The 15,158-nt window shown below is 35.1% G+C and overlaps 1 protein-coding gene across 9 annotated transcripts in view; it reads left to right on the forward strand.

The window, feature by feature from the left end:
- DMD (dystrophin) overlaps window positions 1-15,158 on the forward strand; it is a 2,185,421-nt gene that overhangs the window by 969,266 nt on the left and 1,200,997 nt on the right. For all 9 annotated transcript variants that reach the window (XM_078064107.1, XM_078064109.1, XM_078064106.1 and 6 more), the window contains 3 exons: window positions 8,989-9,168; window positions 9,473-9,601; window positions 11,165-11,335. In XM_078064107.1, the coding sequence (XP_077920233.1) occupies window positions 8,989-9,168; window positions 9,473-9,601; window positions 11,165-11,335 (480 nt within the window). The remainder of the gene's footprint in view (window positions 1-8,988; window positions 9,169-9,472; window positions 9,602-11,164; window positions 11,336-15,158) is intronic.

Below are 15,158 nucleotides of genomic sequence, written 5' to 3' on the forward strand. Positions count from 1 at the left end.
GAGTCCGCCTGAGATTCTTTACCCCTCCCTCTCCCTTCCACTCTGCTCCTCCCCCAGTGTGCACTTGTTCTCTCTCTCTCCCTCTCTGTCTCTCAAATATTTAAATAAATAAAATCTAAAAAAGAATTTGGCACCAAGCTTCCTATTGGGCAAAATAAAAAGTAAACATATATTTTTTTTTTACCATGCTAAGAACACTTAACTTGAGACCTAGCCAGTTAATATTTTTTAGGTGTACAATACTGTATTGTTAGCTATAGGCAAAACGTTGTACAGCAGATCTCTAGAATTTATTTATTCATCTTGTATAACTGAAATGGAAGTAAACATACTTCTGAGATTCAAAGTGTTGAAATTATTAAAACTATCATTAAAATAGTTTTAATGTGCTAATGAGAGTGTTTTTCTAAAATTTAGATACAGAAGAAAAATTAGACAGGATCATAAATGAGATAGTACCTTGATTAATATTCTTATAATAAACATAATAAAAAGGTTTATGTTGCCATTTTTCTCTCAGCATGCTTCCATGAGCCTGACCCTGGACTTTCCGTGTCTTCTTCATGAATGAGTATCAGGAGTTTGGCACTCCAGGGTCCTTTTGATAGGCCAACGATGTTGTAGAAATGAACTTTCCAAAACAAAAATCTCTCATTTAGGTTTTACTCCTGATCCAAATTCTATAGTCACATGTTCATAGGTTTTAGAACACATAGCTCTCCCAAAATATACTGAGTGCTATATGAAACATTTCAAAATGTTTAAAAGTACCATCTACCTGGGGAAGACTATAAACCTGAGAATCTCTTAGGTATCTCAAATCAGATTTTTGGTGGTCTCAAGAAGAGAAAGAATGAGAGAACTTCCAGAAGTAGCTAGGATAGGATGGTGGCAAGGCTGATTACCTGGAGACACAGCTGGAAGCAAGAAAAACTGTCCTGTCAGCTCCCACCATATACTTATGCTTCCAGACTTCAGTTACAGAGGAAAAAATGAACACATTTAAAAGTCTAAAGTTTTAAAAGGTAAAAAAAAAAAATTAAAGTCAACAGGAAGCAGACATTTTAGAATAATAACAGAAATGAGATAAAAGTTTAATAATGGGAGTTGAAAAGTTATTCCTAAAGCTCAGTAGCCCTTTCCCTGTATTTTGAAGTTCAAACAGTCTACCTCCATTAAAGTGGTGATAAAGAGGGAAAAATTAATATTAAGATTTTGAGGGGCACCTGGGTGGCTCAGTTGATTAAGCATCTGCCTCTTGATTTTGGCTCAGGTCATGATCTCAGGGTCGTGAGATTGAGTCCCATGTTGGGCTCTGCGCTGGATGTGGAGCCTGTTTAAGATTCTCTCTCTCCCTCTGCCCCTTCCTGCCCCCTGCTCAATCTCTCTCTCCCTCTCCCCCCCCCCAAAAAAAAAAGATTTTGAAAGTGTGGATCACTCCTACCTGCATGGTCTGGACAACAGAGATGGCTTGAGGAAACTGTAACTGTCATGTTTGTGACAGTTTCAGGATTAGACGTTGTCCCTCTTCATACCTTACAAATCTCTGTTAAAGGAGTTTGCCAGGTTGAGATCAGAAACACTGATGTCTATAGAGTAGAAACAGACACAGTGGAAGGAAATGGTAAGGCAAACTAGAAGAGATTAGTAGCACCTGGGGAGTTTGAGGACCAGCACTGCACAGGATCCCTGAGCTGTCATGACAGCTTCTATCTTCTTGAACTAGTGCATGGGCATTAACAATTTCACTTGCCAAGAGAACAAGGAAAAATGTGTTTTGTTCACTGGTGTTTCCCCTGCACATAAAATAATAACAACTCATAGTGCATGCTCAGTAAATATCCATTCAATAAAATAAATTGCAATTTAAGAGATGACAATTAAAACATAATGACAAAACATTTTTTTGAGAGAAGAGAAAAACGCCGATGTGCTTCGAAAACTATGGTAAGTTTTAGAACAAATGGAAACATGAACAATCATCTGATTAAATACTCTCATTTCATAGATGCAAAAAATAGAAGTCCTGGCACACAGCAAACCCACAACTAAAATCCAATACTATCTTTGATTTCATTAGCTTTTTCCCCACTATAATTATTGTTAGAATTCATATTTTCTTATAATTTTAAGGTAATCTAATTCTAAAGTGACAAAAAAGTTGTTCATCATTCACAATAAGAAAAATATACACAATGGCTAAATTTAAAGTGCAGATTAAATAAGTCTGCATGAAAATAATAAAATGACAATCCTGTGTGCATTTGTCTTAAAATCACTGATTAGTTGGATATAAGTCAGTTGATTCTCAATATCCCATTATGGCTTCAATTATTTAGCGTAGGAATTGAGCACAAAAAATAACTGTAGGAAAGTAAATAGTTATATGATTAAATAGAAGTTTGTATCTCTGATGATCATTATGTTTGGAAAATGTAAGCTTCAGCAAAATTTAATCCGTATGATTTTCTGATTTAACCACTAGCAGATTTCATGTATTCCCAATTTAGTTTCAGTAGTCAAAAATTCAAAGCCCCTTAAATAATTCAGCTATATTAAAGCCCTTTTAATATTCACAGTGTTATATAAAAATTAAAATGATCAAATATAATTCCCTGGAAAAATTATTTCAGTTCTTTAATACTTTAAATCCATCAGCTTTTGGAGAGTTCATATCTCCTATTTTTCATAAATTGACCATTAGATTTTATTAACAGTAGCATTGGGATACTGAGAGTTGCCTGAAAGAATCACACATACACACAAATGTTGAATTCAATTCAGGGTGTTAAATAATGCAAAATAATTGATGTCTAAAAAGCCACTTATGTAATAAGTCATTGTGATTTTCATTTTGATTTCAGGGACAGATTTTTATAATATTCAACATGAGGAAGAACAGTGATAAGTTTCCTCAATTATCTTTCTGCTGTCACTTCAGTCCTAAAATTTAATGACAATCACCCAACAAAATCTTGTGACAGAATGCATCATTTTGTTTGCCAATTTGTTCTCAGCATTGGCTGCACATTGAAATCACCTGGGAAAATTTAAAAGCCTATCAATGCCTGGAGCCTACCCCAGAAATTATGATTTAATTGGCCTGAGTGTGGCCAGTGTCTCTAATAATTCAGCAAAGTTTGAGAACCACTAGATAATGGAATACAAGTACTCTTACGAGGTCTACATTGAGTTTAGTCAACCATGTCCTGTATTTTTTTTTTTAAACAATTACCTTTCACAGTTTAAAGAGATCTGGCCTCTGGTCCTAGATTATCTGGATAATTGCTTCAACTCATCACTCCTCTTAGCTATAAAAGCATGAGAACTATTACTTATTTCTAAAGTCTGTTACACTATCATCCCCATGAAAAATTACATATCTTTTTTTAAAGCGAGCATAGTAATTTATCTGTGAAGTGAAATAACACTAGCAGACCATTAACTTGGTACAATGAATGCATCAAGCAGCTGTTACTTAGAAAATAGAACATCTGTTAAATGCCATTGGAGTCACTATTCACTGTCATTATAGTTATAGCTATAATTTCTGTTCTGCACATTCTGCTTTCATGAAATTCTTCTTTAATAGACAATACATTATTAATAAAAAGTCAATACACATTGCCATAAAATCCACTATTTAATGTTTTATGTTCTTTTTTGATTTATCATTATATTATTCCGTCACATTAGCCTAATAATAAAATGTGTCCTAAACCTCTAGCCATGACAGAGAAATGTAGGGACCTGCAAAAACAATTAATATCATATTTTATCACATTTAAGACATTGGGTTGTATGATACACCATTGATTTAATGACAGCTGTTGTAGATCAAAAGAAACACCACCACCTTAAACATAAATACAAATTCTAAGTGTCATGTCAATTTCAGAAACCTTAATATGGGAGAAATGCATTTTAGAATAGCAATAATGTAATTTTAAAATTCTTTTCCCATAACTATATTTTGTACCTAGAGGTGAAAGAACTCTCTCCCATTCCTGATGACCAGAAATGGTATAATTATGTGGACTAACAAAATGCAGAATCCACTTGGGAAGGGGAACATTTTAAAACATCCTTTTGGGTGTGTTAGTTAACCCTTCATCCATATTAGAGGGAACTTGCATAAGAGATTAAGAAAGAGCTAAAATAAACAAGAATTCAGTAGCATTTTAGTAAAGGGAGGAAGATATATGGAAATGGTATTGTGGCACTTTTTTTTTTTTTTTTAACTAAATGTGGGACTGAATGACGATAGAACCTATGGGACAGGAGACATTTAGAGATTAAGAAGGTTGGGGGAGGGGAGTGGGAATGATAGTAAGTCAGAGGAGTTGTCTTAAGAATCTAAGTCACTGGGAACTTCCAGGAAAACTTTTGGAAGCCATTGGACCTCTGAAAATGTGAGAGGTCAAGCCCAAGTGGGCTATGTTTCTCTGCTCCTGTCAGAAAATAGTTGTGGATGTGTTTCTGTGGGATCAGATAATTAATCTTACACTTTTTACTATTTCACCTTTAAATAAAATTAACAAAAATGTTTCCATCTCATTATGGTGTGATCATTAGAAACCAACAGAATGAGTTTTCCCATCCTGCTAACCCATCAGTGAAATGAATTGATAAGCTGATGAGTGAATCCTGAACCTAATGCCATTTTAAATTAGACTCGAGTGATTTAACTTTCAGATATGAAGAATGAATCAGAATGTATTTTCCATCCTTCACTTGAACACATGGGTATCTTTATTAGAAGTTAACCTATGCCACCCCTTTTTTATTATAAGGAAATTGGAGTAGGATTTGAAAGTTTCTATGGCTAGGAAGAAGTCGACAACAAATTTATGTCTTTGAAATCATGGAAATTAGTGTTTAATATTTCTACTCTATGCTGGAACTGGTATCAAATGTTACAAATTAAACATATGGACAGTAAAATTATGTTAGATTTTATGGCAGTTAATATTTAAACCAAGTAGTACTCTTAGCTGATATTTTTTCTATGTCATTAAAAACCCCTGGTGCCAAGCGTGTAGTTCACATTAAGCTGCTGGTGAAACTCCCGAAATTAGACTTATGGCTGTGTCATAGGTCAAAATAAAACTGAATGTGCATAATTTTGTTTTTTACTCAGCCTTAAAATCAACCCTAGAAGCTGTCACATTACCACAAGATTGAAAAAAAAATCCCTAAAAGTTGAGTTACGACTTCATCAATTTAGTCACTGAATTTGAACTTGTCCATTCATTAGGGTAGACCCTTCAGAACCTTCTCCATCCCTCACCCAACACAGCAGCCAAAGAAGGCATGCATGCTGAGGATTGGATTGGATTGGATGCTTTTTAAGAGAAGGAAGTATCATGTTTGATCAACTCTTTCTCCCCATCTCACCAACCGCTTAAGAAACTACATCCCTTAGAGAGGCATGAGTGAGGGTATGGAAAGAATGGACAAAACAGTAGCTGGATTTCAGTCCATTAGTTCAGTTCTCAATACATCAGCAAGTATAGACATTCTTATGGTACGGGAAACTATTAGAGCCGAGGAATAGTTCCTTGACATCATAAAATTTATCTTTTTATTTTCCAGTAAGTACTCCATGTTTTTCTTTTGGTGGCTTTTGATTCTGACCTTCATATTTTCTAGATTGTTTGGCACTTGGTCTGTAGTCAATCCAAACCATCCGATCCTTAATGGTGAACTTCAGTTTCAAGTATCACCCCTCCCTTAAAGCCATTTATGCTCATCCCAGCAGTGACTCATCTTTGTCAAACAATTACATTCTTTCTAGTATGATGCCAAATTACTTGATTGTGCTTTAGCCTTTCTCTGCAGCTACACTGTGGGTAAAATTAAAGCAGGGTACGCAAAGACTACCTCCTTTCTAATCTCTGGCAGTGAATGGCACAGTACAGAGTGGATATTAAGCACCAAAAGCAAATTCACTAATTGATATTTTATTGAGATCTTCAGAAAGTCAGATCAGTATATTTTTTGAAGTCTAAGATCATAATATTTTAAAGTCATACTTTTAATTTAAAATAAATGTTATACACCTGAAACTAAGGGAAAAATACTTTTGTAGGAAAAATAAAAATCTGTTCAATGAGCACAATATTTTTCCTAATGAAAAATAGAATTTATACAAATTATTTAATACCAGTTTGTTCTTGAATGCCAAATGTGAAGATTTAACTCTAGGTTTTTTTTACACTACGAGTGGAAAGAGTGAATCACTTTTGGTGCTATTATCACCACGATAGTCACTGCTTTTTTCAAGTTCATGTTCATCATGACAATAACTTTCATGTCTTTGAGTTGTATCCTATAATATTGGGGAAACTAAAGTGACACTAGAAATTATCTACATTCCCTATTTTATTCTTTTCATTAACTGAATGAAGTATCCCTAGACATTAAACATTTTCTCTTGAGAATTAGCTATAGAATTTTGGCAGATGTTTAATCCATAATAGTTGGTTGTGATCCATGAACTTTCTGTAACAATATTTCCTAAATTCAAAACTTCTAACCCTTCTGAGATTTGGAAATTTCCATGGTCCTTAATTGCATTTCCTGGCATAGAAAAGACAAATGTCTGTTTATACAACTTTTTATATCAAAGCCAAAACATAGTGTCATCTTTAAGACAGTCTTTACCAATCCAAATACAAAGTAAGATTCAACTTTGTGAGGTGTTATCTTTGCAAATAAATAATCTCTGGTGACAAGCCACTAGTCTGGAATGAATGTAGGAAGGAGGGCATGTTCATTTGCCTATCTTTCCATATCTTTGACAAATACATCTTGAGTATAAGTTTTATAAGGACAGAGACTTTCTCTGTCATTTTATTGTGCATAGAACAATGGCCACCATATACGGTTGTAAAGGTTGTGTTCTACACAAGGATGCAGATGAAAGGAATGAAAGGGATAAAATCTAGCCCATGACCACACACAAGTCAAACTCCAGAGGGGCTGTTTTCATGCAAAGGAGGCATTTCTCATTAATTTTCTTAAAGACATTAAGTAGAATCACCTATGTCATTGCTACAAGAGTGATGCCTTTAGTAGGAGCTCAGTAACATTTATGATTGCTACATGAAGGAATTCCTTCTATGAACAGCTAAGTTCACCCAGGTATTACAGATGACACCTGCATTACAGCTAACCCTCTACACGGTAGCCAATAAGTGCATTTGGCAATAATTACTTGAATTTCAGATATTTTTCTATTGGAAAAGAAAAACACAAATACAAAAGATTATTTTGGGATAGGAGAAACAGTATCTTTGTGCACAAATTACTTTATACAGTCTTTTTACTAAATTTATTCCCCCTATTTTTGTGATATGAAAGGCAAAAACAAAATGTGTATATGTAGTGATTTTGAGTACAACAGACCTGAGGATGTGAAGGAAAGACAGCCATAGAGCATCTAGGAATTAAAGATGAGATACAAGCTGGGCTCATAGAGACCCTCGCTCTCAGTCTTGATCACTTGGACCACCTCTGTTATTCTCTGTGCATGTTTCATTTGCCTCTTTGCAGGTGGGTTCCCTCCTCTTTCTTACTGTTGCTGTTCCCAGTGATTTTGTCTTACTATGGCTTTGGTTTGCTGTGGTGAAAACATCTCTTCCATTTCTAAATGACTTAGCTGGTGTGTTATCACAGTCTCTGTATCTTTCAGTTAAACTTCTCGTGAGGATCTGGTCTGGCTTACTCCCTAGTGAAATGTCCCACAACTGTGTGAGGACAAGAAAGGGATCAGGGCAGAGACAGGGAAGTGCAAGATGGTCACCTGGTCTGCCATGATACATCACCAGAAAAGGGCTAGGGGTAGAGCTGACTGTAGACATTTGTACCAGGATCACTTTTTCTATCAACTTTCTACATAATTTCTAATATTAAATGTGCTTGTTTTCAAGTTTTGTAAATCAAGTCTTAGAAAGTGGTGGTGCTTTCTTAGGGGTTTTCATATTACCTCTTTATTTTCACAGACCTCTAATTGAAATTAAGTATTTTTTTTCAATGACGAATGTGAGCAGCAAACCCCAGTAATAGCTGCAGTTCCTGCAACTTTGCCATCAGTAAAAATGGCAGATAATTTTACATCACATTCTAGTCATTGTATAAATTTCAAGACACCAGTTATGGTCATCACTGCTTTTAAATTATCCTAAAGATCTGCTGCTAGATTATTGTAGTTACACACGTTAGGCAAGAAGACAGTTATTACTATCTTACAGGTTTTAAAAAGATATTCTGTATATTGTTTTCCAGTAGAATTCCTTTTCTTTAAAATCCAGTGGACTTAAATTTATTTTTAAAAAATATTATTATGAGAGGGGCGCCTGGGTGGCTCAGTTGGTTAAGCATCTGCCTTCAGCTCAGGTCATGATCTCGGGGTCCTGGGATCGAGCCCCACATCAGGCTCCTTGCTCAGTGGGGAGCCTGCTTCTCCCTCTGCCTCTCCTGCTCCCCCTGCTTGTGCACATTCTCTGTCAAATAAAGAAATAAAATCTTTTAAAAATATTATTATGAGAAAGAGTCCTTATGTTTCATCAGATTCCAAATAGGTTTGTGGCACCAAAATGCTGAAAATTTCTACTGTAGAAATATAAGAGCACACTAATTGCTGAATTTTCTAAAAGCAGTTGCTTATTTGTGCATGAGGTTTCTAAGGTCTGTCTTCACCCAGTACATTTATAAATTAATATAAATATGTTTAGATGAACAATATGTATGTTTATCTGTTAAATGTAAACAATCATAAATAGAAATTCATCATGTTTCTGTATACATATATGCTTATATATACCCAGTAAGGAAACTACAATGTATATGGTATGATTTTTATCATTCATAAAGACATATGGAAGTTTTAAATCATTGAAAAATCTTAACACAGTAACCATACTCACAGCCATTTCAAAGGCATTAAATCTAAAGACTAAAGCTCAAATACTGTCCTTTTCACAGGCTACTCAGAAAGAGATTGAGAAACAGAAGGTTCACCTGAAGAGTGTCACAGAGCTAGGAGAGGCCTTGAAAACGGTTTTGGGCAAGAAGGAGACCTTGGTGGAAGATAAACTGAGTCTTCTGAATAGTAACTGGATAGCTGTCACTTCCCGAGCTGAAGAGTGGTTAAACCTTTTGTTGGTAAGAGAAGAGGCTAGAGGATTTTCAGCCCCTCTCCATTATGAGAAGGAAATTATGTATGCTTTGAATAATGACATTTATGTCTGCACATTCCTCAACTTCACATAAATGGTGGCTCTTAACACCTATAACTATATTTTAATATTTTGCCATGTCTCTGCTGTATTTTACATGGAGATCACACCTAAGTATGATTTGACTGATACTAAATTTTTTTGCCTTTTAACATTATAGAAAGTAGGAAAATCTTTTAAGAATATTATCTAACCAATATTATATCATGGTATATCTCTGTAAAATTAAGGAATACCGGAAACACATGGAAAACTTTGACCAGAATGTGGATTACATCACAAACTGGATCATTCAGGCTGAAGCACTTTTGGATGAATCTGAGAAAAAGAAACCTCAGCAAAAAGAAGACATACTTAAGGTAGCAAATAAAATATTATGAAAAGTAATTTTCTAACTGCACACCAATTATGTTGATCATCAAGGAGTTCTTAATAAGAATGAAAAAAGTTCTTCCTCTCTTCCTTCTTCCCCCCCTCTCCTATTTTCCTTCCCTCCCTACTTTCTTAATTCACATGGGAGTTAATGACTTTGAAGAGTTTTGTAATCTGGATATCTGTCCATATCCACCTCTCACCTAATTACACAAAACAAATTCTGATGACAAAGGGATTCCAGGATTTATTTTGGTGTCATTTTGCAAATTCCTGCCCATTTGACTAGTTAGTACTGTGTTCTTATATCTAACATAAGGATCAGTTTCCCGGTATCATTCACAGCCTATCTGAGTAAACACCTGAAATCCAGTCATCTGGACATTTTGCCTATGCAATATCCAAATCTTCGTAATTAGTAACAGTACTGAACTTATATAAATCTGGATGTTTTTATTTTTAACTATATGTAAAATAAACATGGCTTTCTGTTCTCTGTGTATTGAAACCAATTATTAGGATGTCCTGAGTCATCTTTCTGAAAGGCAACTTAATCTTCATTTAAAAAAAAAAGTGGTGCCTATAAAAGGATATGAGAGGTATAATGTGTGAATTTATCTTATTGATGCTATGTTATCTCCATTTGATAACATCTTTCAAAATTAAATAGGAAGAGTTGAATTTTAACAAATTTCATTTAAATTAATGATTCCTTATTTTGTTTTGCCAAAATAATGGTAATTAACTAGTGGGTTGCTATTTAACACTCAAAAATTGTAGTTTCTGTCTGAACAATTCATTTGTTTCTTTTTTATGAAATTACTCTTTTCCCAAGATTATAGTTTATTTTTAATGAAAAACTGTTGACGTATTTCAGGCTATCCCCAAAACATATTCACTCTGTTGTGTGTACCTTATCTTTCTCTTGTCCTTTGATGTGTAGTTAAGGAATGCCATCTTATGGTGAATTTCCTTCAAGGCCTTTGAAATAATAGGACCTGAGTTGTTTCACTTATACCCTCTCTGACCCCTTGAGTCAGGCAGAACCTTCCTCACTCCCTCTGTCTGTGACACAGAATCCTTATCTGTTGGAAAATCCATTTTTCCCCCATGACACTCAATATAATAAAAAGGAACTCGAAAGTACCCAGGAGGAATAGAAAATTGTTCTTCAGCTACCTTTCCTCCTGAGCATATATTAAGGTTGCTCCACAGCTATGAAACTGAGTAGAGTTAAGATAAAATAAGACTAAATATTCAATATTATGGTTGTTGTGGGCAACATAGAGAAGTCAGGAAAATATCCCTCATCCTTCCTCAGACTAAAAATAAGCCTAGACTCAACTTAAGCAAGGACGGTGATCTATTTTCCTGAGATGGCACACATTCTCAGTCTCCTCTATTTTATGGAAATTGGCTTTTTTCCTCCCTCTGTATTCCTCTGCATGTGCTCGTTCTTTCTTTCTCTTTCTCTTTTTCACTCTCTGGCTCTCTCTCAACTTCCCTTTAATTACTAACGTCAAGCCCTGTCTCTTGCTCACGGAATATAGCGTTTAAAGGCTGAAATGAATGACATGCGCCCAAAGGTGGATTCCACGCGTGACCAAGCAGCAAACCTGATGGCAAACCGCGGCAACCACTGCAGGAAAGTAGTAGAGCCCAAAATCTCAGAGCTCAACCATCGATTTGCAGCCATTTCTCACAGAATTAAGACTGGAAAGGTAGGAAGATCTGCTCCAAGGTGGAAACTAGTGATAAATGATCTCTTGCGAAGGTTGCGCAGTACTCTGAAGGGGGCAAGCGACCCCCACAGCAAGGTTTTCAAAAAGAAAATGAAGGCCAAAATGTATATAAGGAAATTTTACCACTGAATCTCATGGGAGATCAATCTCTCCCCGCTACCCCCCACCAGTCTCCCTGTCTCTCTCTCTCTCTGTCATTTTTCCTTTCATGCCACAGCTATTCTAGAACTGCATTCTGTACTGGTTTCCATATGTACTTTCAGGGGTAACCTACAGCAGAGTAACAAATAGCATGCTGCAGGCCGACAACAACAAAGCACAAAAGACATCCATCTAAGGAAAGCACTACTGACTTATTTTGCCAAATACAATATTGCTTGTGTGTAATATGGATCAAATATCCAAAATGGGGCCTTGTATATCTCCTGCATGATCTAGGGTGTTTGTATCTCTTTATTGGTTGTGCACATGTGTGTATGTGTGTATATTTAACTTGCTCTTGCTAACTGCCGATACTTACTGTGACGAAACCCATTAGGCTACAATGACATGCTCAAGCCATGAAAACAAATGATTGCAAAGCTTATATATCTTAATTTTGTAATTTTATATGTCTATTTATATTCAATTTAATGAAGAACCAGGGGATATGGAACTTTTGCATGATAACCCTTTATATTTGTGTAACATTTAATGAAGACAAAATCTTACCTAATAGGTAGCTTGCAAAAATATATAAAAATATATAAATCCAACTTTTTTGGGTTAGTGTCAAGTTGCAAGGTAATTACCCCCAATTTTATAAAATGTCAATTGACACATTTTTCAATATATATAATATACTTTCAAATACAAAAATGTATATAAAATAAATATATGTATTTACATATACAGATAATTGCTATAAGTAATCTTAAGTGAGAAAATCATTTTTGAAATATTTGTGAGAAAATATGTAATATGTCAGGTAAGTGTTGACCCCTGGAACAATAGGACAATATGCTTGAAAATTATTTTGAAAAATATGGACACCCAATAATAGCATGATTTACAATTGCTATATTTTCTAACGCATTCCAATGTATCACTGTTATATGTACTGGTACATATTTAAAAGAGTTTCTAAAATATACTGAAATGTGATTTGAATTTTAAATACTTTATACCCATGAAACATAGTTATCCTTCGGAACTCGCCTTCCCAAAGCAAAAAGGTATTAGCTTACCTTAATGCATTGCTTCTTCTTTGTAATGTTTAAGTTAATGAGTTAGTGATACTCATTTATGTACTATTTTAAGGAAGCCGTCCTCACCTGGAAAATATCTGAAAGGCTCCAAAATTTACTTTCACAGCATAATTGTCCTTTGTAAGAATTTACTCTGCTGTTTAAGACAATTGTTTTTACTTCTAGGGATTATCATTAGAGTATGTAATATCTAAACAACCAAAGGCTATTTCAGTCATCTTAAGAAATGGATGCTAATACTTCATTACTAGGTTTTGTATTCCTCCTGTTGTATATATCAGTAAGCTAGAGAGTATTTCAGAGAAAACAGGGTATTGTTTTCTTGATCCTTTCAACAGTAGATTGAGACAAGTTATGTCACAAGATTGTGACTTGTAGATATTGAAAAATGAGTAGAATTCAACCTGTATGATAGGAAGCTGCCAGACTTAGCATGGCCAAGAGGAGTTTGTGAATTTTCATCCTATGTTCTGTACACATTTGTCAATTACTTCTATACATCATTCATTAGGTGAGCCACTCGCTGCACTTCTTTTATTTTCCTTACTGAAGAAAGGCATAAGAGATTTTAAATAAATATTTTCAATTATATATTAATTAACAAAAGAATCACATTGTCACTTTTCAAAATACTCCTTTTTCTCTAAATTAATAAAGATGACTGGATGCGATAGTGACCCCATTTGGGGGCTTTGAGAGATAATTATGCTCTATCATCATGATGAAACCAAAAACATGGAGATAAAGCTTACCTGACATTTTGCTGATTTGTTCATTGCATTGTGCTAGTGTGGAAATATGCACAGGTGCAAAAGATACTTAAAAATATCTGTTTACGAACACAAACTTAAATAGTCATTGCAATCATCTGACATGCTTAATACTAGTACATCTTCATGGAGATGTTCAATTAATGAGGTAATTCCAGCAGTCACATAGTATAATATGAAGAGCAGTGGACATGGAAGATGGAATCCGAGGCGTAATTTTGTCAGCATTAGGCAGAACATGTGGTTTCTCTTAAATTCCATTTTAATGTTTATAAGATAAAGGAGTTAAACTAGATTAGTAATCCTTAAAAGGAAAGCATTCCACCACTACCCCCAGCCCCCAAGGGTTATTGTTTAGAACAGAATGTATAAAATGGATAACAGGAGGGTTAGTGGATGGGTGATTTCTGTCCTTTTATCTTTCTCCTTCCTGTGGTAGGGTTCAAGAGATACAAGGTATGTCCATAGAACATAGTGTAAAGTCTCTGGGTTAGATTAGCTAAAATTAGGAGTAATTAGATTAGCTCTTAATAGTTCTAAAGTGTGACAGCCCAGTGATCTTTTGTTGATGTAATAAGGAATTTAAAATAATGACCTGTATGTGTGTTTGTTTACAGAGTATGGTAATTCTGGAAGTGCTGGAATTCTCAGGGGTGACTTGATCCCAAAGTCAAGCTCCTAATACAGTAGAGCTTATGCATGGGAAGATTGGGGTGGAGTATGCCCTTCTTATGGTTGAGTTTATGGGCAGGTTTTACTTAAAAGAATAATCTTGGAGAAAATCTACAGTGATTAAATAAATTAAAGTAGATTGGGAATATATATGGGTAGAAAAGAGACTCGGTATAAGAACTAACTTCAGGATCCTTTTAAAGGTCAAAGAGAAAGGGCACTTGAGTAGAGCAAAATTTTACCCTGAAAATTCACTGACAATCCCTGGATTCATTGTTTGGTGAAGAAGACAAAGTTTATGTCTTCTGCAAAGACTGTTCATGACAAGAAATTACAAAATCCGGAAGGCAGTGGCCACTGTGGTCCTCAGTTTAGATTGGTTGAGAACTTGTCCATCAGATGCAGCTCTCTCTAGTGGTAACTTTTAACCATTAATGAGGAACAGCATGGTGAAAGGAAAAAGTTCTTAGTTTCAAGCCACAGAACTTGCTTTGAATGTGATCATGGATGTGACACTTTACCTCTCAGAGCCACCTCAAGATTGTGGTAAAGATCAAATGACTTGGGCGCCTGGGTGGCTCAGTTGGTTAAGCGAAAAAAAGATCAAATGACTTAAGATATGTAAAAGCATACGTTTTAAAAACCTACATGTTACTTTATAAATACAAAATGGTAAAAATCCTTAATATCCACACCTATTTCCGTCGTATTATATATTAGCTTTGAATGGCCAAATTTTGAGAATTGAGGCAGAAATTGATGGGAAAAAGAAATGGAGGAATGACTGATTTCTCCTTCTGGCCTCTGCTGGAAATGGGCTGGGATCAAGAAGATGTCTTTGCTATTTCCATTGTAAGGACCAGCCTTATAGATTATCAAGTGGACCAATATAAGAAATACTAGGAAGTTCTGCTTGTCCCAAATATGACATGAAATGCTACCTCTTCCTATTTCATTTAGGTTTATCGGTAGTATCTGACTGCTTTGAGAAAGCTTAATTTCTCCTAATCTGTATGAAATCAGTTTGAGAAAATGGCAGTTTTAATGGGGATGGTCAGAATTATAGAAATGAATCAGTGGTAACTTCCTAACCCAGGTAAAGTCAATGAAATC

Source organism: Halichoerus grypus, chromosome X (genome assembly GCF_964656455.1).
Source record: "Halichoerus grypus chromosome X, mHalGry1.hap1.1, whole genome shotgun sequence".
NCBI classification, from domain to species: domain Eukaryota; kingdom Metazoa; phylum Chordata; class Mammalia; order Carnivora; family Phocidae; genus Halichoerus; species Halichoerus grypus.